Genomic DNA, 24,977 nt, shown 5'->3' with positions numbered 1-24,977 from the left:
TCTTCGTATCTAGTTTTTGATTAATTTCAAAAAAGGATATCCTTTTTCAAACTTTTTTTAAAAAAGCACCGATTAACTGCTTTGTAATATGTATTGCAATAATAAACAATCATATTTTTCTCAGTTTTAAATTTTTAATTTCTTTAAATTAATGAGAAGTGGTTATTTATTATTTGTTAGGTATCATATTCAGTATTTGAATGTGATACCTAGGTGATCATACTTCAATATTTGATTATATGCATTATATCTGTGTAAATTTGGAACTTCACTTAGAACACGAAATTTTCATTTCAAGATTTGATTCGCTGAATACTCTACGGAACAACCTTGATTTTAAATATAGTTATTTATCTACTTCCTATTATTATTTTTAACTTTCGCCAAACACCATGTTATGAAAATTAAATCTCGAGTTTAAATTTAGCGAATTTGCAGCATAGTTAATTTTCTTCCCGGCTTTATTTGCCAATTAAAATTTTTGTAACAAAACTTTTATTCTTAATTTCTTTTTCATGATATTCTCTGATAACAATGTATACATTAAGTATTAATTTGTTTTTTCCTTTCTTTACCCGATTATGTACTGTATCCCATGTGTAATTATTTATTTATTTTTAATGTAGTATTATTATAGTTAACATAATTATATATTTTCACTTTGAATTGTTTATTTGATGAAACATTTATTGTACTCAATTTCTCAATTATCTAGAGAAAATTCCCCTGTTGGCGATAAATAAATTTTGCTTACTTATTTATAATTTATAATTATAAATAGAATATTTGTAATAAAACTTTTATTCTTAATTTCTTTTTCATGCTATTCTCTGCTAAAAATGTATGCATTAAGCATTAATTTGCTTTTTTTCTCTTTATCCGTTCATGTATTCTATATCAAGTGCACTTATTTATTTTTAATGTAGTATTATTATGGTTAACATATAAGTGAAGAGAAGCTTAACCCTGCCCCAACAGGGCATCCGGGGAAATTGCGCTTCTGTGTTCCCGAATTGCGCTTCTGTGTTCTATCAGTACAAGAAAACAAATAGAATATGGTGAACAAAAGAGACTTTCAAATGAATAAGCAACCCAGAGAGTGGGATACACGGTAGTAAATGTGCCGATTTAAAGATGTGATGTTTACAGAGCTACAACTGAAGGATGTTTCGTAATATAAATTATGTTATTATATGTTAACATGTAAATATATTGAAACTTTATTGTTTATTTGATGAAACATTTATTGTATACTTAATTTCTGTTTCACCTACATATGGTCTTCCTCTTGGTGATGACTAAGTTATATATATATTTTTTTTGTTTATTTATTAAATGAAATTGCTTTTGGGAAAATTGCTTTTTTTGTAAATATTATTTAATATCGAGAAAATTGATTTGAGTTAACAAATGGAACCCAACAGCAAACCTTTGAGGAAGACAAGTAAACCTTTGAAGAAGAGGGCTTTGGTTACAATAATCAAGTGAAAAAAAAATGCTCTAAATACACGGTAGTAAATGTGCCGATTTAAAGATGTGATGTTTACAGAGCTACAACTGAAGGATGTTTCGTAATATAAATTATGTTATTATATGTTAACATGTAAATATATTGAAACTTTATTGTTTTTTTAATGAAACATTTATTGTACTTAATTTCTGTTTCACCTAGATATGGTCTTCCTCTTGGTGATGACTAAGTTATATATATATATATTTTGTTTATTTAGTAAATAAAATTGCGTTTGGGAAAATTGCTTTTTTTGTAAATATTATTTAATATCGAGAAAATTGATTTGAGTTAACAAATGGAGCCCAACAGCAAACCTTTGAGGAAGACAAGTAAACCTTTGAAGAAGAGGGCTTTGGTTACAATAATCAAATGAGAGAAAAATGTTCTAAATACAAATGGCGCGGGGGAAAAAAACGGAAATCTTGAGATTGAAAACTTTTTTGATTGATCAGATTTTCACGTATTAAGATTCAATCTTAATGATTCGGAGACCTAACCTAAAATATGATAGTTAAGATGACGCTAGACCGCAAGAGAAACTTTTCATCGGGGATTCTGCTATCACCTCCATAACTAATAAAATCTAACGTATAGTAAAATTGAGTTCAGGCAAACCTAGATTGAGCCATGAAGTTTCCATTGCTGAAATTTTTTTCAAAAAAAATCTCAAAATGCAAGCAAATTATTATAAGAAAACTTCCCCAATGCGTAATCCTTGGTTATTGTCTCATAATTTGTTTTCATTTTGATATTTTGAAAATTTCTTTTTCGGTATTTGAAACTTCATGGCTTACTCTTGGCTTGCCTGAACTCAAATTACTTATGGAAGTGAAAGAAAATTTAAGATGAAAAGTTTCTCCCACGTTATGGAGGCCTCGTAATGAGTATAAATGATACTTTAAGTAACGAAATCAGGCACAAAAAACATGATTTCTCTGAAGAAAAATATTTAGTATCAATAAATTTGGGTTCTGGAAAATATGGTCTCAATACTTTAGACATGAGAGTGGTTGAAAGTTTGGGACCGTTAATATTATAATTTTTTTGCGTAGTTCGTTATAACTCCAGAACTAATGGAGCGAATCAAAAGCTTTTAGCACACGATTATAATACGCGCTAATTCAAAGATGATTAATCCCATGCAAAATTATTCATTATTATTTATTTATGAGCTAAAAAACCTGATTTTTAAGTAATGCAAATTTTGACCTTCATAGAGGGCTTTTTGATGGAACTATCCCGCATTTTCGTTACATGGAGATGAAAACCACGAAAATCTCTCACGGTTAGACTGACGGCAATGGGACTCTTACCCATGAACCATGAACCACCACAACTCCACAATGGGCTATTGGTGACGGTCTAGGAAACATCCCTGAGGATGATCTGAAAACACATCATCACAATTTCGATCCTCTGCTGAGGGGGTGGCACCCCCGAGTTAACGGTTTAACGAGAACCAAAATCACACCCTCGATCCCTTCGCAGGCTGATCATAGTGGCACACTATCCACCGGCACACTATCCACATCTTCCACCGGCACACTATCCGCAACCACCGATGCTTGACTTCAGTATTCTGCTGGGAATCATGTCTTAACGATTAGTCCACTGCGGGACTTTTGCCATTTTAATTTAAGCCATTTTAAATTTTGAAGGGTAGCTATCGAGTAGTTCTTGAAAAATAACAATTTAAAAATACGAGTTGTTTGGGATAGTGAAAAGAGTAAATTTACTATTGTCACCAGATTTTGTGAAAAAATTGACCTGGAAACTGAAGAAATGTGATGTCACATCTTTCAGATCTGACATCTGAAGAGTTCTAGTCATGGATGGAAATTGATGCAAATATCCCCGCAGCATCCACATTAACAGAATCAGAAGTTTGCCCAATTGTTATCAGAAGAAAAAAAAAAGATGGATAATGGAACTGACTAATCAGATGAAGAATGCCTTGTAGTTTAGCCACTTCTTACAAATGAATGCTATTAAAGTGTTGAAGCAAGAAGTTCAATACCACTCAGATGACTTTAAACAAAGTTATGTTAAGGAACATTTAATAAATAAGCTTCTAAGGAGAAATTATAGACTATCCAAATGATTATTTCTATATTTATTCAGCAGTTTTTGTATTTTAAAGGGAATATACAGCACATAAATATAAGGTGAGCTTTTTCATTTTACTTTCAAACTTGGTTTATGTGGGACTTAAATTGGTGAATTTTTCCAATTTCGGGATTCGCTTATTGTCATCAATCGGTTAATGTTATCACAATCATTGTGCTCCAAAGTGAGATCATATTAAGATGAGACTAATTTGTACTACGAAGTACATGTATTTTATGTTACCACTTATAAAAAGAAGTGCTTTTCACATCACTGCCGTATAAAAAATACGTAAGTTAATGAATTTGCTACAGTGAGCTGAGTGATTGATAAATAAATTTTTTGTTATTGATTACACTTTGATTTAAAGACTTGATGAGACAGATTAGAATTATTGAATTTTAGAATTATTTGCTAAAAATATTTTAAATTATAATCTATTATTATTTTTATGAATTGTTTTTATTGATATTGATTAAAAAATGATTGATCACCTCAAAAATTGCCTTAATATAATTTAATTTAAAAAAAAATTCACTTGCTATCTCTGCTTCATTCCTACTAGCTATAGCTCACCTACTCAAAAACTGCTCACTCAGTTTCTTTCTAAACGCTTCGCTGTCTGAGACACATTCCGCCATAGTTTTTTTTCAATTCCTCGTGATTTTATACTTTAATTTAAATATATTGAACGGGGCTTGCTATCACTGGCTAACCCTAGTAAAACTTGCGTTGATTTTTTTCAGATCACTTCACTCGCTCATTTAACTTTAGTTTTGTTTAATATCCTAATTTTTTATATTTTAATTTTTTTATACTTTATTTTACGTTTCTACTCACTGTCATTCTTCAACCCTTGAAACTGGCAGTTCTTTTCAGATCGCTTATCTCGCATATTTCAATTCATAAATATGTGCAGATGGTTCATAAATGGTTCATAAATTATGGTTCATAAATAACCATAACGTATGGCAGTTTGGCAAAGTCGTGAAAAAGTATGGTACACGTCATTATTTGATTTTACTAGACTCAGGTCGGCAATTAAAGAGACACATAAACCAATTAAGATCAACATTAATTCCAGAGAAAAAAAAGTGTGTGACTTTTGGCCCAACCCAGTCTTTTGACATTCCTAGACCATCTAAGATCTCCTCACCTACTCAGCCTAGTATTCCAGAACTTCCAACAAATTCCAAACAGGACGTTGTGACAAAACCAAAAAGAAAGAGACAATTACCTACACGGTTTAGGGACTTCGTAATGTCATAAGCATATTTCAAATCTGTTTTAAGTATTTTCAATTATATATTTAACATATTCAATTTTTAAGTAGCTAATGTTTTCAATTAACTGTTATTTCAATTCTAATTAAGTGGGGGAGACTGTTGGGATCTTCCATGTAATTCAACTGGCGCTAGTATCGCGGTTGTGATGTAACTGCAACTGTGTTTACATTGTATGTTTCAGTTTCGATTTCCAGTATGTTCTATTGTTGATGTGTTCTATGTACGTATTGTGAATAAAGTTATTTGTTATGTTATAAGTTATCAATATGAGTGCTATCATTGTCAATCATCCTAAATACATATCCCATGCCTTATAATAAACGGTCACAACAGCACCCCAGAGCCCAAGGTCTAGAAAACTGAGATGGGCACAGTAGGCCTTGGCCCTCATGGGCTGTCGCGCCGCTGAGTTTAGTTTTTAAAAAAAATAGATAAACAAAATTGAAATATACGATTTTTTTTATTAGTTTCTTTCGGATTATGCCAACGACATCTTCAGATATAAGCCTAAAAACTTTGAATCCAAACCTAATTCGAAATTAAAAGCGAAATATCAACATTTATTATCTTTGAACATGAAGTGGTTGGCTTCAAAAAATTGCACTTATGCTGAGATTACACATCAATAACTTGTCGATAAACTTGATCGATAACATCGATATCGATTTGACAACGATAATTCGAAAAAGAAAAACTATTTAATATGACAAAATTTAAACAAAGTGAGACGTAGCGCACATTTTCAGTTATAACAAAAATTCCCCAACTAATAATTTCGCAAAACTTAATTGCGTTAGTAAAACTGAGTTAAAATAACTCAAATAAATGTTCACAATCAATAACGTTTTCATAATATAAAATATTTACTGTACATTTTTCTAAAAATATGCAGAAACTCATACTTTTTCATTCAATAATTTAGTTATCAGAGTAAAAAGCGCTATGCTAGTCAAAAATTCCCTAAGCAGATCGTTTTGGAAAGATGTTTATGTTCCGTTTGTTGTCAAAAGACTAAAGTAATCTAATTATTTTAATTGTACGAGACATTTATGAAAATAAATATCGCAACTAATATAAAAATAGCAGTAATATTTTTTCTATATATGCTTAAACAATATAAAGCATTATATGAAATCGAATAGTAAATACATATTATCGATAACCAATAATTGGAACATTACTTAATAATCTGAATTCAATTCAGAATAATAACCAAGGAAATGAAAAAAGATATCTCATATCAATTCATGCATGAATAGAGATAACAGAAAAGATAATAATACTATGATTGAAATTTAATTATTAGCTTTCGTATTTCATAAATTTGGGTTCTCTTTCACCTAACTATTCAAATCGAACATCAAAAATACAAATGTCTCCTTTCTTTTATAAAACAGCCAAGTTAGATTGATTCGTGCAAAATATTAATCAAAATTACTCATTTTGTTAGTATAACACGACTTGAAAGAGTCAACTATACATTTTAAATATATATTGCGCAGCTGTAAGATAGCATTATTTTATTTTTAAATGGCGGAGTATCATCGAATAAAGAAAATATATCCCCAAGACTTAAAAATCAGTACAATAGCCAGCGTTAGACATTTGATGAAAAGATCAATTAATTATGAATACGAAGATCTTAAGTTCATAATAAAATCATTTTATTTGGTATCAATCATTTTCAGTTTTAGAAATTCAACATCATGTGGGACTTTTTCTTTCAGAAAAATAGTACTGGTACATCTGGCGACTGTTGTACTTTTCATACATTTGATTACTGATATTTTGAACATCATTTCTATTATACACCTCTTGCCTATTGGATTGACTTTCTCTTCGATTATTACCTGTTCTAGTAGTATTACTATACGAGTAATACTTCTCAAGAAACTAAAGAATATCATGTCGACATTGTTATACCTACAAAAAGTTCAATCTAAACTTCAGTACGAGAACATGCCTAGCCGAAAATTTAAGATCCTTCTTGGATTTTGTACTGGTACATTAATATCGTGCGTATATTTCGCTCGTACAATAAATGTATGTTATACAGGAGACCTGTTGCCGATGTATGTGCAGGATTCCTTTTTTGGCTGGAGTTCAGAAAGCAAAGTAATAAATTCCATCTTACTGATTTTGGTTGAATTCGTGGTATCGACCCAAAAATACACTTTGCCTAACTTCACAATTGTTTTAATTTGTTACACTTTTGGTTGTCTTATAAGAATTCTCGAGTCTTTCAGAGTTTGTCTTCAAAAACAACGTGATTCTCAAGAAATTATTCAGATCTATTTAAGGCATTCTCAAAAAATTCAAGCCTGCGTGGAAAAAGTTGAGGGTTCATTTTCGCTGTTGTTGTTGTGCATATACGGTTACATGGTGTGTTCTATATTCAGTGTAGCTATTATCTTTGTCAGGCTCAATATTAAAAGAGCTAATTTAATGATTCTTTTGCCCCAAATAGCAGTGTTTATTGTGGCGGGAATTGGATTCTTTTTCACCAGCTTTCGAGCTACAGCTGTTCATGAGGAGGCTATTAAAGTAAAAGATTGCGTGCACACTAAAGTAGCAACATTAAATTCCTTTAGTTCTGAGCAAAAATGTTTATTTTTAGCAACAGCAACGGATTTTCCAACTAGGGTGACCATAACAGGATGGCGTCTGTTTACTTTAAATCGAAATTTTATTAAAACAACTGCTAGTGCGATGATATCGTATGGAATTATTCTCTCTCAACTTGGAAAATAAGAAATTTCGAATAATAAAACGCATAAATCGGTATTCAGCGTAGCGACCAACTTTGTCTGGCTCAATATTATAAGAGCTAATTTCTTGATTCTTGTATCTCAAATAGTGATATTTTCTGTGGCTGCAGCATTCTTTTTCACTAATTCTCTAGCTACAGCTGTGCATGAAGAGACTATTAAAGTAAAAGATTGCGTGCACAATAGCAACATCTAATTCCTTTAGTTCTGAGCAAAAATGTTTATTTTAAGCAACAGCGTCCAACTAGGTAAACCATTACAGGATGACGTTTGTTCACTCTAAATCGAAATTTTACTAAAGCAACTACTAGTGCGATGATATCGTATGGAATTATTCTCTCTCAGCTTGGAAAATAAAATAAAAAATATCATAAAAAGCTTAAATCGGTAAATACAGGATGTTTTATAATGGCCATTCTCTTAGAATCCTTAACAAAAAGGAAATAAAGGTATATTCAATGGAGGTACTAAAATACTCGAAGAAAAAGAAAAAGCGCTATCGAAATTCAAAGCGTCACAAAAAAGTTGGGCTAAAAACTTGTTTGATTGTGGTCCCGCAGTGGACTGATCGTTAAGACACGGTTCCCAGCAGATCACCGAAGTCAAGCATCACTGGCTGCGGTCAGTGTGCGGGAGGGTGACCACTTGGATTATTTTTCGTAGAGACCGAGGGTGTGCGGTATTGGTCCTCGTTAAACTGTTCTACCGTAAAGTGCTCGACTTCGCTTGCAGGTCGTCGGGCTACCGAAGCGGGGGTGCCATCCCCTCTGCAGAGGATCGAAATTGTGATGGTATGTCTTCGGATCATCCTCAGGGATGTTTCCCAGACCGTCGCCAATAGCCCATTGTGCAGCTCTAGTGCGACGTAAATTAACTACAACTACTACTTAAACTTGTTTGATTGTGATAGGAAGCCGAAGTTAAAAGGTGATAAAGAAAAACCTCCAAGTTTCTTAAGGCAATCAGATGGTTTTAAATATTTTTTCTCGTCATATAATAGCTGAATACCACCAAAGAAACCTGAATGATAAACCATTCCAAATTTAAGCGAATTGAAAAGTTTTTGCACCCAATTATGAAATTCGTTTATCCAAAGATAATTCCATGCAAAAAGAAAGTTTTAATAAATATTTATTATTTTATTTAATAATAGTCGAAGAAATTTGAATTGTAAGGTATGCAATTTCTTACACCATTTCAAAGAATCCAATTTTACATGACAAAATGCAAAATCTGAGCGAAAACGGTCGAATAGGCATAAGAAAAAGAACTTAAAAAAAAAACGATTCTTTTTTCTTTTCGAAAAAAAATATTTGAAAAAAAAAAAATTTAAAAAACTGTAAAGTAATAAAATGCTCAAACTGTAGTCATTCTAAGTAATTAAAGTTGCAAAACCTAAACTAAAAAAAGCCATAAGAGGTTGAAATTTTCCCTACAATATAATAGTCTACAAATGAGGGTTTGCGGATACCTGGATATTTAAGAAAAAATCCAACCCACGTTGGCTGGTTTTTCATTAAAAAAAAACACAGAAATAATTGGGTTTTTTTAATAAAAAAAATCAAAAATAATTGAGTTTAAAAGAACGAAAACAATTATACACGGAATAAATAGGTTTTTTCATATAAATTCGTCAAGCATTCTCATATAAACTAAATATAAGAATAAGATACTGATAAAAATTGCTAAATCGAATTAAAAGAATTAGTTCAGAGAATTACTTTTTCAGTCATTGTTCCGCCATCTTAAAGTATAATGAATTGCAGGATGATGAACAAATGTAATATTTAATGTGTTAAGCAGTTGTTCACTAGTTTTAACGTTAATAAAAGGGAATTTTTAACTGAGTTGTAGAACTACATAATGTAAATGCACATATTAGGTATTTGTAGCACATGGTATGCTTGTTTGTATTTTTCAGTTTTTATATGTCTTACAATAATCAAGAAATTATAAAATTTCTTTAATTTTATAATACTTTCTCGTTAAAAATTAATGAAAAAAAAACATTAATTTTTTAAACATTCCAAGTACATAAATTAAGAATTTGACGAACTTGCAGGAATGCTCATTAAATTTAAGTTATAAATATTATTTAATTTATTATGTGAAAGGGCATAAATAAATAGATTATATACAACTTATGCCTGTAATAACCATCCACACCCCATTAACATAAAATTTATTTATATATGTACTTTATAATTTAAACTGCTTTTTGTATAAGAAAAACATTTTTAAAGAAATAAGATACTCAAATATTAAATAAATAATATATTTTTGTAGTTACTCATTAAAATACAATATATAAGGTTAATCTGAAGTGTCAAGACAATTTCATCTCACTAAAGATTAAAATAACAGAATCTCTTTATTATTCAAAAAAAATTTTTTTGAAATTTATTATTTTCTGTTTTGCAGTTTATAATTGATAGTACAGTTACCTAATTTAAAGTTATAAAATATTCATTCCAGTTTAGTTCTTATAAGAGAAGCAGTGAATAGCTGATTAATTTATTATATTTTGTCTTTCAATTGATATTTCATAAACTAAAGGTTCTACATACAAAACTTCCTCTTTAAATAAAGATTATTTCTATGTCGATGGAATTGGGCTCAGTCTATACTAAAACTCTTAAAATGAAATAATAGTCTCTATCTTTCAAAATAAAAATTGACAGAAGACGGAAAATTTTATTTTCTTGCACTTTGTTTAAAAATATAGATCATGATATTTAAAAATAAATATTGCATATATATATATCGCGTTATGTATTATGATATATATTCATCGATGTATTTTTATAAACCTTGAAACTGTTACAATCCAAATAAAATATGCAATGTGTGTAATTTGTATGCGTATTACATGTAATTTGTTTTAGATATGTTTTATTCATGTCCTTAGATATTTTATATTACGTTGTTGTAAAATGTTCTTTAATTGTGCTTCACTTTTTAATGTTTATATTAAAATTTGTGTCCAAAAGTCAGATTATTGAAATAACTTTGACTTCATACATTTTAATTTTAATACTTATAGTAACCAAGTCAAATTTATAAAACAATCAGTTGACAGCTTAAGAAAATTTGATAACTACAAGTGATTAAAAATGCAATTTCAACTTGTAAAATCTGAAGTAGGTGGCTTTAAAGGTGAATTTTTTTCAAGTGGATCTAATATGATAAGAATCCACCAAGTTTTTCGGAGCTAAGCTTACTCTGCTACACATAAATAAAAGTTAATAAGATTCCAGCCAATTTGAATAAACACTACATAGTAGACATTGAAGTAGAGAATTGAATCATTGTGTGTTAAAATTTAAATATATTTTCATAGAACAGGAAGCACATTTTAAACAATTGCCTCAAAAGCGTTAGAAAAATGTTAAATTAAAAATAGCTATATTAAAATCTTTGGAAAAGCTCTTTTAAAATTAAATCACAGAATAGTAAACTTTGAAATGCTCTGAAACAAAAACAAAGAAATTTTCTTCACAAAATAGTTATTAATTTTGGTTATCAATAGAATTATGATCTTATTCTTAGGAAATATTTTTCATAAAGATATCCTTATAAATTGTTTCTGGAACTATTTCAAATTTTCTAAATGTGAAAGGAAATAAGATAGCAAAGTATGCTTATAATTTTCAGACAACAATAAAAAAGTTCTCCCAATGCAGTCATCTTCATAGTTACAAATGGAAGCATGGAGAAAGGACGGGGTTGATTTTCTAAAGTTGCAATTTCGAAGCTAAAAATAACCTTTTAACTTTCTCTCGACCCAATATTAGAATTTAAAAGTAAATAAAAAAAGTAAACTAAAGATTATCAATGAGTGATTCGTGCACCACATTTATTAATTTTCACATAATAAATACAATGTTCTGGTCAATATTTTGGTAATAAATACAATGTTCTAGTCAAACTAAAACCATAGCTACACTACAGGACTATTCCCAATGGTCTGGGATTCATCTTTAGTGATGATTCAGAAACAATACTGGCAGCCCATGAAGGCACTACATAACCACAATAGAAATAAGTGGGTAGAAGATACCAGATCGCCATTTCATGCTCTCCAATCACATGTAAATTTTTTTGGCTAAAAAATCCTTGACAATATTATTCAGGTGGACTCCGAACTATTATCAATTACTACATTATACACAAAGAAATCGAACCCCAGCCAAGTTAAATCTACATTTAAATATTGCAGCTAAATAAATAGCATTCAAATGAACCCCAGCCCAAGTCAAGGTAAGCAATACGACCATACCAACCACACCCTTTAGTCAGTGTTAAATATTATTATAGACAGTGACTTGAAATTTACAATTAATTACGTCTTTCAATTAAATCTACATTTAAATATTGCAGCTAAATAAATAGCATTCAAATGAAGATTAGAATTGTCAAGAAAAAGTATCAGTCATTTCAAGAAATAATGAATGAATCATATTTTGCAGCTTCAGAAACTATTGGTGCTAAATCTGTTATAAAGACTTTTTTATAGTTAATAGAAAGCAAGCAGTGAAACAGGTTTGACTAAAACAATTATCTTTTTCTCTTTGTATTCTATTCAAATCAATGTGATAAAAAATTGAATACCATCTGAGTTGAAGTTTCAATTTTTTACCTGCTATTCTCATTGGCAAACTAGGAAGCAATCACTATAGGTTTTGAGATCTCTTACATACTCTTTTACATTGAAGTCATCTCATGTCTTCAACCGTACTAATTTATATGCTTTATTAAGAAAAATTTTCTTCAACAGTTAGCAAAATTTTTTATTGATTTGAAATCAGTGTTCTTATTGGCTTCTGAAAAATCTTAGCAGTTTGGCCAATCTGCAAAAAATAAAAGCCAAGGAAAAGAAAAAAATGCTCACAAAATAAGATATATACCCTAAAGTTGATGATCTGTTTATAACTTTCGGCTATAGATATTACTGATAAGGTTATTAGTCTTACGACAGATTATCTATTAACGAGTAGATTAACTAGAGTGATCTGTTTAACTGTCAAAAAATTGTTTCATTTCTAAAATTGCATCAAATCTAGCAAAGGCTCATGAGAAGCTTTTTTTCCCTTTAAAAATAAAAATTGCTGAGAGAGACAAATTTGAAAAGTATAACTTGTCATCACATCTTGGTAAATTTTTTTTTTTGTACTTTGGAAATTGGTACCAATACGGAAATATCCCAATACCAAATTTATAGCAAAGTTCAAGGGAAAAAAAATAATAATAACAATTACAATTAATATTTATAAATAAACTACAGAATTTTATTTATTTATTTTTTTTTTTTAATGGCGGGCATTTGGGATGTATTGCCCCATTGGCAGGAATGCCAGAACTGCTACTCTCTTCTCGTTACCCAGTGGGCACCTGTGGCGAAGCAATGGCGGTGGAGCAGCGTTGCCCATGTCACACAACCACAAACCCATTTGTAGGGCACATAATTTTAGTTTCATTAAAAATATAAATTTTTATTATGTTCACTTATTAAAATTCTCTGTGACCTGTTTAGCACAGAGCAGATTGATTTTATTTCTTATTATAATTTATAACATAAATTATAATAAAAAAATTAGAACTAAGTAGTTAAATAAAAAGGGATACAATTATCTACCATATACAATGCAATTATTTTGATGTATCAAAAGATTATAAAATTAATAATTATTGAAACATCAGATAGATGCAGAAGAAAATAGTTGATCTCGCAATATTTGCTATGTCATAATATGAAAAAGTATCACTAATTTACAAGAAAACAACGTGGACATGAATAGTCTTTTAGATACTTTTATAGATTTTCAGAAAACATTTTTATAGGTTTCAAAGATTAAAAACAGACATATGTTGGTACTTTTTAGTTAGCCGAGTATAAGTTAAAAGTTGCAAAAAAAAAAAAAAAAAATGAAGACTTCTGCCAACTTTTAAATTTAAGTATGTATTTCAATAATTAAAAATTTTATAAATAAAAAAGTAGAGGAATTTCCTTGCGACCAGCTAATCAAAAAGTACCCCTTTTTCCGTTTATGTGTAATTCAAGTAAATAGAAAATTTTATGAAAAACACAAATGTCACAAAATTTAATTAAGACATTTTATTTTTGATACATATAAATATTTTTCTAAAAATAGGTAGATATGTTAAATTTAAAGGGGAAAAAAAACATGTTCTTGTAATAAACTATGAATATTTTGACAGACATTTATTGTAGTTGCACATATGTAATATATTTCTCACAAAAGCAAATTCGGTTACATCGAAGCTACAATGACTTAAAAAATACAAAATTTGTGGAATGATGAATACAAAAGAAAAATAAATATCAAACACTCAATTTACAAAACAATATATTGAAATCCAATTAAAAAACTATTATTTTTTCTTCAGATAAGAGTAATATCATACACATTTCCTCCAATGAGAGGCTAATTATAACTACAAAGTGACAATTTCAGAATTTATTCGAAAAACATTGGCGAACACTTAGTGTCACACTCAGCAGATATGACAAACCTTTGGTGTCAAATTATTTTACAAAATCACACAACACGAGTTGGTTTTTCTAGCTGTGGTGTAAAAAGTTTTAGACTGAAGGCTTAACTGCTCAGACTTAGAAACAAGATCATCCAATTTTTCTCCACGGTTTAATATAGCTTCAAGGGTATTATGCATGATAATTTTAGTTTCATCTAGTTCATCTTGAATTTTTGTTATAGCATCAGCATTTCGAGGATTTTGATAATCTGTGAGATATTTCTCTAAAGCAGGAAAAACAACGGAATTAGGATCTCCAGACCAAGCAGTAGGGGCCACTTTGCTCGAAAAATCTTCTAGAACTTTATTCAAAATGGTATGCGCAACTCGGTGAGGATATTCGTGGTCTGAAATTAAAGCTGCAGCCAATCTATCAGCTCTAACGTAAACATGGCACATATAGGACTGCTCTTTAACAGATGTTCTAGTAGCAGGTTGACTCCTTTCAATAAGGATTTGACTAGTAAAATTCAAAAATTCTTGAACACTATTTCTTTGAAAATAGCCAAAAGACGTTAGGTCACTTGTTGAACAGAGGGTGACAGTTTTTGTTTGATGTTTATACGAAACTGATAAGTGAAACAATTTTACCATCTTGGATATTAGAAAAACCAAATTTATCTAGAAAATTTAAGCAATGCTAAGAAAATTTAAACAATAGTATTTTGGTTATTATAAATTATAAGAAAGAACCTGAATTTATTAATTATATCCAATTACTGTCATAATTTAATATAACAGTACGTCGTCAGTTTTCCTTATTGTTTATTTATAGTTCGATCTTCATTTCACTTCATTTCATCAGCAAAATAATTATTCGGAAAAACGAATACAATGTTTTTACTTTAAATATCTGAAACAAGTAAAATTTAAAGCAATATTCTGATTTTATTAAATAAGTGATATCCTGATTTTATTAAATATGATTGAAAAACATAAATGCTTTTAAAATCCCCTCAAAATGCCATATCAAATATTGAATGAAAACGTTCCTTTTTCAAACTCAATGCACATAATAAACTGAATAAGTTGTTTAGTATCATTTAGTTAATATTAAAGTCGATATTTTTAAAACAAACAAAAGAAAACGTTGAACGAGTTTAAACTGTTTAAACAGCTAATTTGGTATAAAAATGAGAATTAAAATCTGGCAATACCTAATCTGTTGTACTTTAACTTTCGAAAATATGGGTTCATCAGCTATCCGGCTAAGATTTGCTTTAGCAAATATATTAAATGTTTCGAGAAAGATACCATATGTTTCCTGCAATGTTACAAGAACTTACTTAATATCCAGTTTAAATTTGTATAAATCTTGTAGTTATCCTCTTGGTAATTCCTATTTCTGTGGCAAGGTAAACAAAGGTTAAATTTGGCATGATAATTATGCTAAGGATTTTTTAGCCTGGAAAACTATATAATTTATGTTGTAATTTCGTGTTATGTATTATTTATGGTAAAATTGCCTTTAATATGCTTTTTGTATAATTTTTCTAGTTATATAAGGTTTGTAATTTTCGAAAAATTCTAATAAGCAATGCAAAACTTTTCGCATCTTATCGAGATCTTATTAATTTGAAAACAATTATATTTAACATTTTAGCATATCATTATATAAATAAAGGAAATTTAATTAGTGTGTACTAAAAGGAGTTGAAAGTTGCATAGCATTTAATATCAGCTAGCATATTTATGAATATTATTCTACACACTATTTGTGGGGAGATTTCCGTATCCTGATCTGTGGCAGAATAATCGTCTTGGAAAGAAAGTCTGGAAAACTTCCGTGTAGCGGCCCGCGAGAAAATAAAAAAAAAAGCATCGCAGAAAGGGACTAAATCAAAAGGTATAACTCGTAACCATGTCCGGGCAAACAACTAGGTTTTTTTTTTTTTAAATTTGCAAGTTTAAAATCTAATTGGCGATTGTAGTTGTAACAGATCACGATATGAAATATCCCAGAGTTTAACTTGTAGCTTACCTCCAGGCAAACCTGTATGTGATTTAAAAAAAACAGAAACCGTAATTTTAAAATCCATTCGGTATCTTGGCAATTTTAGTTGGTGAGGCAGATCAGATACGGAAATATCCCCTTTAATTAATTTGTCGTGAGTGCTGTCTGCAATCCCAGCTGGGATAGCAGAGCTATGCCAGATCCATGAGGCCGTGAGTCTTCAAAAAATCGAGGAAAATGAGAGGTCTCTCAAGAACCTCTTCCATGGTGAAATCCAGGCAGTCAAGTAGATGGTGAGGACTAGCCTTGCTGGGGTTGCACTTTTTACAAGTTGGAAAAAGTTAAACTTGTCTACTGAAAGTGAGGCTCTTAGTATGCCCACGGACAAATCTATAGGTAGCGTTTGGTCGGCACATGTACCCTGAAGGTCAAGGGCTCCTCCAGGACGCTTGCGGGGATACCAATTGTGATCCGGTGGAACAATCCAAGCTTTATTAATTTTAGATTTGGGGATAGAAAATAATCCACAGTAAATGAGGGCCGTGTTCGGAGAGGCTGGGAGGGAAGTACCTTCTTTTGCCAACTGATCAGCAGGTTCGTTGCCAAAAAGACCCATGTGTGACGGTATCAACTGAATATGGATGTCATGGAAAGTTGAGAGCGCATTTAATAAACGAAGTATAGAGACACCAGCCTGGTCCGTTACTCTCTCCCAATTGCTCAGTTGCTGAATACACCTACGACTGTCCATGAAGATCCAGACATTCCCAAAAGTGGCTCTAGTCCTGATATTTTCCAGACCTGTTTGAATAGCAATAAGGTCACTGTGAAACACTGAACAGAAATCTGGATTTCTTAGTGATCTTGATTCGTGTACTTCAGCGTGATATATAGTGTAAATTCCACCGCCGGCGTGGTGGTGATCGTCACCTCTACCATCCGTATAGATTTTAAGGACGTCAGCAGGAACAAGGTTTATTATCTCCAGAGCCAATTGCTTCAAGTACTCCGGAGGGTGGTTGCCCTTAGTAACCTCAGAGAGCATTGTAGTATGAAAGAATAATCTGTGCAAGCCCGCAATGGGACATACAGCAAGTAATTGGTATATAAATTAAATTTTTAAGTATATATTTCTTTTAAATTCCCTACCAGGACAATGCAAAGTTAAAATGCTTTTAATATCAATTAAAGAATGGTCATAATGGTGCATGATTTAAATGAGGATTAGACAGGTCATTTAATAACTTATTAAATCAGATTTTAGCACTTTACAAAACTCTGAGCTATTCCCATGTTTTTTTTTTTTCATATTAATTTTTAATATTACTTATTTTGGTCATTTAAAATTAGTGCAATTCATAAAATTATATAGGTAACTCACACACTATTTTATGTAAGAGACTGCACCAGTAATGTATTTTTTGGAATTACGATGGCTTAATGTGGCATGTAGTTAAATAGGTTTTAACCACGTTTTGATTACAATGTTTAAATTCATCTAATTCTATTTTTTTTTTAAAGTAAAGACGTTAACTGAACTTATAAAATACAAATTCTTATCTGTTTTATTAATTTCTAGTTTAAAACCCAGATTTATCCAAATCCTTGTTCATAGTATCAATTCTAGTAGTATCAAATAATGTAACAGGAAACAAATTAGTTTAATAATTTGCTTTATTTATTATTATTTTTATTCTGCTGATGGTATAAAATTATTTTTATGGAAATTTTCTCAAAAATGAGTCAAATTATTGATAGAAAAATTTGGCTTATAAGTCATAAATTATTTAACTTAAACTTTATGTTAGTTTTAAAAATGTTTCCAGAAAACTCTTTATGTACAAGAAAATGATAATTTTAATTTATATTATTATGAAACTGTGTGTTTAGACTATTACTATTGTGTTGGCATGTGTGTATTTTTAAAAAAATTTATACACGGAAAACTTTGTTTGGAAAAAGACAATTTTAATTTATTATGTTATAAGTCTGTGTGTTTAGATTAATACTTTCATGCTTGCAAAATTTCATTTTACATGGATATATTATCGATCATATTCTGAAACCTGTTGTGTATTCATTAGTGCTGTTAGTACCTTCATTTTTAGTTTACCAAGAAATGAAAACCTATTTTGGGTCATTTTGCATATAAGTAAATTGTGTTTTCAAACTGTTGTGAGCTTTTTATGCTCAATGAAATTTGCTAGTGGTGGAATAAATATGCCTATTTAATTATTTGTCATGTCCACAATCTTTATTTGATCAATATTTTCTATTCTTAGGTCTTTGCCAACTTAACTCCATCTGTAAGAAATTTTTCTAGTGATGAGAAGTTTAGTTCAGAGGAGGTAACCCAAAAAGTTTTACATGTTTGCAAAACATTTGACAAAATACCAGCTGACAAGGTAATAAAAATTACGTGTTTTAAAAATACTAACTTTGTGGAAATGATTATATAATTTTTTAATTCTATCTAAAGTGTATGATAAATAATTTACTTATAAGTAATTCTTTTGAATATTATTTTAGCTAACTTTGGATTCACATTTCATGAATGACCTTGGTTTAGATAGTTTAGACCATGTGGAATTAATCATGAATATTGAAGATGATTTTAACTTCGAAATTCCTGATGCAGATGCGGAGAAGTTATTGAGAGTTAAAGATATTATAGAATATATTATTCAAAAAGGTTTAAGTGCTGCTGAATAACAAAGATTTTTAGGTAACCTTATATCTTTACTTTTATATTGATATTATTAAAATAGTTATTTAAATTTTTTTTCTTCCGCTTCGTATTTATCAACGTGATTGTTTCGCAACTTTGTAGTTAGGGAAGTTTTTAAAACTAAAAGAAATTTATTAAATGTTCTTGAGTTTACATAAGAGAAGTACTTTTAACTGCTTGAAATGAGGCTCGTTAGTACCAGGAATATCAGGAAAACTGGTAATTTGACGCACTATCAAATTGAGAGAATACACTCTTTCGTTTTTAGCAGTAATTTTTGCTCAAGCAATAGAGGATTAAAAAAGATAATCATTTTTCCCCCAGACGAACCGTTATTGAGTGTATCCTCAAGGTACCTACTATTATGAAGCATTTCTGGAATGTTGTCAATAGATGTCAGAGTTCCTTGAGAGTATAGACTTCTTAAGTTTTTTTTAAACCACTTTTGTTTCTCAAATTTTATTATCCTTGATTTATTATGACAAATTATTGTTTTATAATATCGGATAATACATTAATTAATACGAATTGAAATTTTTTTTTATTGTCTGCAGGTTTGCTATAATACCTGGAATACTGGGAAAAGTCAGGGAATTTTCTTTAAAAAGTTCTCTCTTGTTGTTCATTTTTGTATCTTTCGCATTATGCAGGTATGAAAGTATAAAATTAAATTAAACAGGGATACAAAATTAGTTATAAAAAATTCATCAAAATTAGGGATAAAAAATTCATCAAGGATTTTTCATTAGAAATTTCTGCCATTGACTTCCAAATAGCTGGATAAAAAAAAAAAAAAAAGAAAAATGTTGTCTAAGTAAGACAAAAAATATTATTTTAAAAAATATTTTTTTCTCTTTTGGGTCATATATTTCTTTGGTTGTTACTACCATTTTTTTTCTGTATTGTGGTGTTATATTTTTTAATTGAAATGAAATATACAATGTATTGTACAAATTAATAATAGAAATTTTTTGTGGTTAACTGTATATTTTGACTGCAGTGCTGTCAGTACACGATGTCTGTCTGGCTGGAATTTTTTAAAAATATGTCTGGAAAAGTCAGATAATTTTGTTCTTCGATTTCAGTGATAACCCTGCGTCTGCTATATTTATTTGATATCTATTAAAGAAACATTTTTAATTGAATGGATTCTGATTACATAGAGGCCCAGAAGCAGAAAGTGCCTGAAACTGTGACGTACGTAGCAGAACAAACGGAAGTCCTGCAGAACAATTTGTATATTAAATAAGTGACAACGTTTTCCTTCGAAAGATTTTTAAGGCAGGCCTTATTTTAATGTTCGGACCTTCATAGCATAGGCATTTTATTAATAATTCATCATTGTCATTAACAAAATTTTGTACTTCAAAAGTGATTGAAAAAGTAATAAATCAAGAATGTTTGCCTTGGTTTAAAAAATAATGTAGTGTTTCTGTGCATGATCCTTTTTTTTAATAAATGAAAATATAGTATTTTAACGTAAAGTTGATTTTTTTTCGCTGTGAAATGCTTGCAGAACATTTGCATAAATTAATAAGTCCTGTTGCAGAACATTTGAAAATATTCTGCTTATGGGCATAGAGGTGCAGTATCATTTACAAGTTTTGTCTGATGTGGAATTACATCTGTGTTTGTTAAAAATCGTCAAACTCTTACAAATAAAATATTCTGCTTTTATAGTATAAGTATATTTTTTCTTTTTGGTAAAATAAGAAAAAAAAATAAAAGCAGATTGTTTATACATAAGCATACCATTATTTACTACTAAAAGCAGACAATTATTTTATATAGCAGACGGCAATTTTCTCTTTTTATTAGTGATACATTTCTAATTGATCTAGTTCTTAATTCATGAATTTTAAGATATCTGTTTTATTTTTTAAAATTAGTGTGAATATTGTTTCCATTTGGTAATTTTTAAGTGTTTTTATTTAATTTGATCAATAAGTTTTCCTTCTTTTTTATCACTTTTTAATGATTATTTTTGTTATGTATTAATTAATTTTTTAGTGTTTTATTATAATTTGGCTTAACTTCAATCAGGGTTGGCAAGGTTTAGGACAGAATGGATTAATCCACGACTTAAACCGTTTTGTCCAAAACTCTTTTACTCAAATTATGCCACAATTTTATCTGAACAATATTTAAGAGGTAAAATAAACATAGAACTAATAACATATTGATAATTAAATCCACTAGAGAATATTTGTTTTTAAAAGTATAATGTTTTATTAATATTGTTTGACCCTTCAATTTAAACATTAAACAAAACAAGATTAATCAGTAATCAAGTTCAATTGGTCCTCTCATTCAATAGTACATAACTGGAGTTTGACCTTGCCATACAGATTAAGATATTAGGGAAGGGACTAAGTGCTTGGTTAGTCATAAACAGGTTTATCTATCTATAGTACTATTCAAGAATACTTTTATTTATTTCATGTTCAATTCTTTTAGCATAGTGATGATACAGGACCAGTGTCAGTAACTGAAACTGATGTTATCCCCTTCAAAACTGTTAATACATTTTCCAGTTATTTTTGTATTTTCAATTTAAGCTAATATATTTATACTTAAAATTGTTTTTTTTTTTTTTTTTTTTTTTTTAATAGATGTCTTTTTTATCATCCTGTTATGCCGGAATTATAAAATTTTTTAAAAACAATATTGTGAAAAATAAAAGGTTAATTTTTAAACGGTATTAAAAAGGTATTTTTTTAAAAAAATTATTATTTATTAATATTGCATTATTGATCTTTATGCAAAAACATTATTTATCACTATTAAAAGCATATTTATATTTAAACTCACTTTTGTTGTTCAATGAATTGTGGAGCTTCAAAAACTATAAACATTTTCATATTATATTATATTATTTTCCTTTAATAAGTTGAAGTAAATTGTATAAAAAATATCAAATATTTATTGATACATGTAATTATTATGTGTACAATGGTTACACCTATAGAATTTTTACCCTTTACCAAATTTCAAGGTTTTGGACACTTTAAGACAGTTTTACCCAGTTTAAGACAGTAAAACCCATGTGTCCTGTCCAAAACCAGTTTAGGATGTCTAAAACCCCAACCCTGACTTCAATTAAATGGATAACATTAATTAACTTACATGATTGTTGGTTTGTGATTTACCATTATAATTTTTTTAAATATTTTTTTATTAACATAATGCATTTTTAATATTTATTTCCCTTTTATTCTTAAAAACCTTCATCAGTTAACTAAATACTATTTAATTTTAATTACAGTTTGTTTAATATTTTTATTAATTTTTTTAGAATGACTTAGTTTTGAAAAGTTTTTCTTTTCTTTTTTTAATTAATAAGTTCTCCTTTTCTTTTTCTTGCAGCTTTGTTTAATATTTTAGGATAATGTATTTATTTTATAGTTAAAATTAAAATTTTTATATTTGTGTCGTTTTTTTTTTTTTTTTTTTTTTTTTTTAAATTTTATTTATTTTTGTTAATCTGTTATATAAAAGCTGTTGATTTTTAGTTATTTTATGTATTTAATTTAATTCAATAAATTATGATTAACTTTAATTAAACATTGATTGTTTATGTATTTGAAATTTCTTTTTAGAAAGGTTTAATATTTGATGTTAAAAATATATTTTTTTAATTATTTTCTTTTCAAATTAGTTTCATTCAAATAAGTTTCGCATTCTTATTTTTGCTTATCTTTCCCCTAATATTTTTAAATCAATGAAAAAATATTTAGTTGATAGATTTTGGCTGTGTTTGCAATAGATAATGTATTAATGGCCAACATTTTATATGTTTTTTAGTGGTAAATTGCCTCATTTTGCTATATTAAGATACAGCATCTGCTGGTTTGTAATTTCTGATTGGTAGAGTCTGCTGTTTATAGCCATCAAAATTTCAATCATTTATATATAATAACATTAAACTTTTTTTTGGTCATCAGAATCCTGACCACAGGGATATTAGAATCAAAACCACTTTGTCCATCATCGAAATTTACTACATACAAAGTCCTTTGAATCAGAGAACAAGTGACCAAAATCAATGTTTCACATATGTTTTTTAAGAAATGGACCAGATTGTCTCTTGTCATAATAACACCAGGCTCTTGATCGACACTTATAAAAACTAATTATTTTTCATTATTTAAGGGAGGTGGGATTTGTTCGCATTTAGAAAGGTGAGATTTATGGGGAAAGGAAGTGAAAGTGAAAATAAGAGGTGCTTACTTAGTTTAGTCCTGTTTAAACTGGTAGATAGCAGAAGTTTTCTTTTACTTAATTATCTTTTTGCTCGCAGCTGGTTCAACAAGTGAACCGAAATAACTGGCTTTAACATGCTAAGTGCCATGTGTCAAAGTTTAAAGAATCAAAGAAGAGGAGCAAATTTAATTTGTCTAACTTTAACCTTATTTGTATAAAATTTAAATATAGTTTCACTTATTCAATTAAGATTTCTAATTAAATATTAAACTGCAGAATTTTTCGGTGATTATTTAGATTGTATATTTACACTCATACTGCCATGAAAAACCTAAAAATTTCAATAGATATTCTGTTAGTGAATTCAGCTGTTTGTTGTAATTAAAACCTTCAGGTACTGAAATGATCACATTAAACAACGGACATTGCATTTGTGGGTTTTCGGAATGTGGAGTAGACTGACCGAAAAGAAGCATCCCAGTAGAACACTGAAGTCAAGCATCACTTGGTGCTGTCAGTAAGCAGGTGGGTGACTACTTTGATTAGCCTGTGTAGGGACCGAGGGTGCACAGTGCCAGTCCTCGTTGAACTGTTCTACCATTAAATGCTTGACTTCACACACAGGTACTCAAGTTACCAGGACGGGGGAGTTATCCTCTCTGCGGAGAATCAAAATTGTAATAGCATGCCTTCGGATCATCCTCAAGAATGTTTACCTGTCCATCCCCGATAGCACATTGTGCAGCTCCAGTGCGACATAAGTAAAGTACCTACTTATCAGAATGTGGTGTTGTTTTCAGTAAGATACTGATTCAAATGAAGTAACTAATATCATTACTTGATTAAAAACTTGATTGGCTTCAAAAATATATAAATAGGAAATAATTCGACATGTTTCAAGTAAAAAACAGACCCTCACTGAGTGCTCGGACATGTTGATAGTTATTTCCTATTTATATATTTTTGAAGTGAATGAAGTTTTTAATCGGATAATATATCAGGATTATTTATTTAATTAACATCTTGTTTTAAGTTTTATAAGATTTCTATATCATAGATTTAAATCCTAATTCAATAACTAATTAATCTTAATTTTATAAGTCACATTTGTGGGAATATTTTTAATCATAAATAATATAAAATTTTAATTTAGCTTCTTTTTTCTAATAAACGAAAATGTGTGAAGATTAAATGTCTAAAATTTTAAAAAAATTTAATTTTTGAATAAAATATTAGTTATTTATGTTAAATTCATACTAAAAAACCACAGTGTAGTATCTATGGTTGTTTTAATCATTTCTAATTCTTTTCGTTACAGTTTAAAATGTCTAATTGTATCTGTATCCAAATCTAATAGTTATTATTTTTTATTTTAGACTGAAGAAAAGTTTTGTGTTTGAACATATTAGATCTCTGACATTATGTAGCAAAAATACCTTTCATGCATTTCAAGATTTTTTTCCCTTTCTTTCAAGTCTTAAAATTAAGTTAAATGTAGATTTAAAATGTTTACTTTGTATTAAATAATTGTTTTGTGTTTACTAGGCATTAAATTATAGAACTGTATTTCTTTTACCTTTCGTTTTTGTACTTGAAAATTGTAAAAATAGTCTGATACATTGATTAAAGTTCCATATTTTTTGTATAATGCTTTGTTTCTTTACACAGTATTTAAATAATTTTCATTATAGTGCATGTTTTATATTGAAATTGAAAGTTGTTTAATCGTGTTATCTTTACCATTTGGCAAATAGTTTTTGTGATTTTATTCCTCTCAGGATTATCAGCTTTGTAAATTGACTACCTGTCTATGTTGGCATCTATAATCAAGAACTGAATTTATCCTATATAGTTAAAGGGAATA

At 29.2% G+C, this 24,977-nt stretch overlaps 3 protein-coding genes across 4 annotated transcripts in view; 2 read left to right on the top strand and 1 right to left on the bottom strand.

The window, feature by feature from the left end:
• The window catches only part of LOC107441698 (uncharacterized), a 109,005-nt gene extending 106,948 nt beyond the window's left edge, over window positions 1–2,057 (top strand). The window contains exon 10 of the mRNA XM_016055049.4: window positions 927–2,057. The gene's annotated coding sequence lies outside the window, so the exon portion shown is untranslated. The remainder of the gene's footprint in view (window positions 1–926) is intronic.
• Window positions 2,058–11,501: 9,444 nt separating this feature from the next.
• On the bottom strand, window positions 11,502–15,026 carry LOC107441701 (synaptobrevin homolog YKT6). The gene has a single exon (XM_016055056.4). It carries the CDS (start codon window positions 14,820–14,822, stop codon window positions 14,226–14,228), a length of 597 nt encoding a protein of 198 aa, XP_015910542.1. The 5' UTR covers window positions 14,823–15,026; the 3' UTR covers window positions 11,502–14,225.
• A 347-nt stretch (window positions 15,027–15,373) lies between these two features.
• On the top strand, window positions 15,374–24,761 carry LOC107441702 (acyl carrier protein, mitochondrial). 2 transcript variants are annotated; one of them, XM_071183225.2, is made up of 4 exons: window positions 15,374–15,583; window positions 18,465–18,587; window positions 18,712–18,907; window positions 23,738–24,761. In XM_071183225.2, exons 1-3 carry the CDS (start codon window positions 15,416–15,418, stop codon window positions 18,892–18,894), a joined length of 474 nt encoding a protein of 157 aa, XP_071039326.2. In that variant the 5' UTR covers window positions 15,374–15,415; the 3' UTR covers window positions 18,895–18,907; window positions 23,738–24,761. The 2 variants fall into 2 exon arrangements, with proteins under 2 accessions (XP_071039326.2, XP_015910543.3); XM_016055057.4 differs by having other exon boundaries at window positions 15,375–15,583; window positions 24,490–24,761.
• Window positions 24,762–24,977: the final 216 nt, after the last annotated feature.

The sequence above is a fragment of the Parasteatoda tepidariorum genome, chromosome 7, assembly GCF_982258835.1.
Source record: "Parasteatoda tepidariorum strain Cologne lab strain chromosome 7, Ptep-v5.0, whole genome shotgun sequence".
NCBI lineage: Eukaryota > Metazoa > Arthropoda > Arachnida > Araneae > Theridiidae > Parasteatoda > Parasteatoda tepidariorum.
The sequence above is the reverse complement of the archived record's forward strand: the minus strand, read 5'-3'. Positions and strand labels throughout refer to the sequence as shown.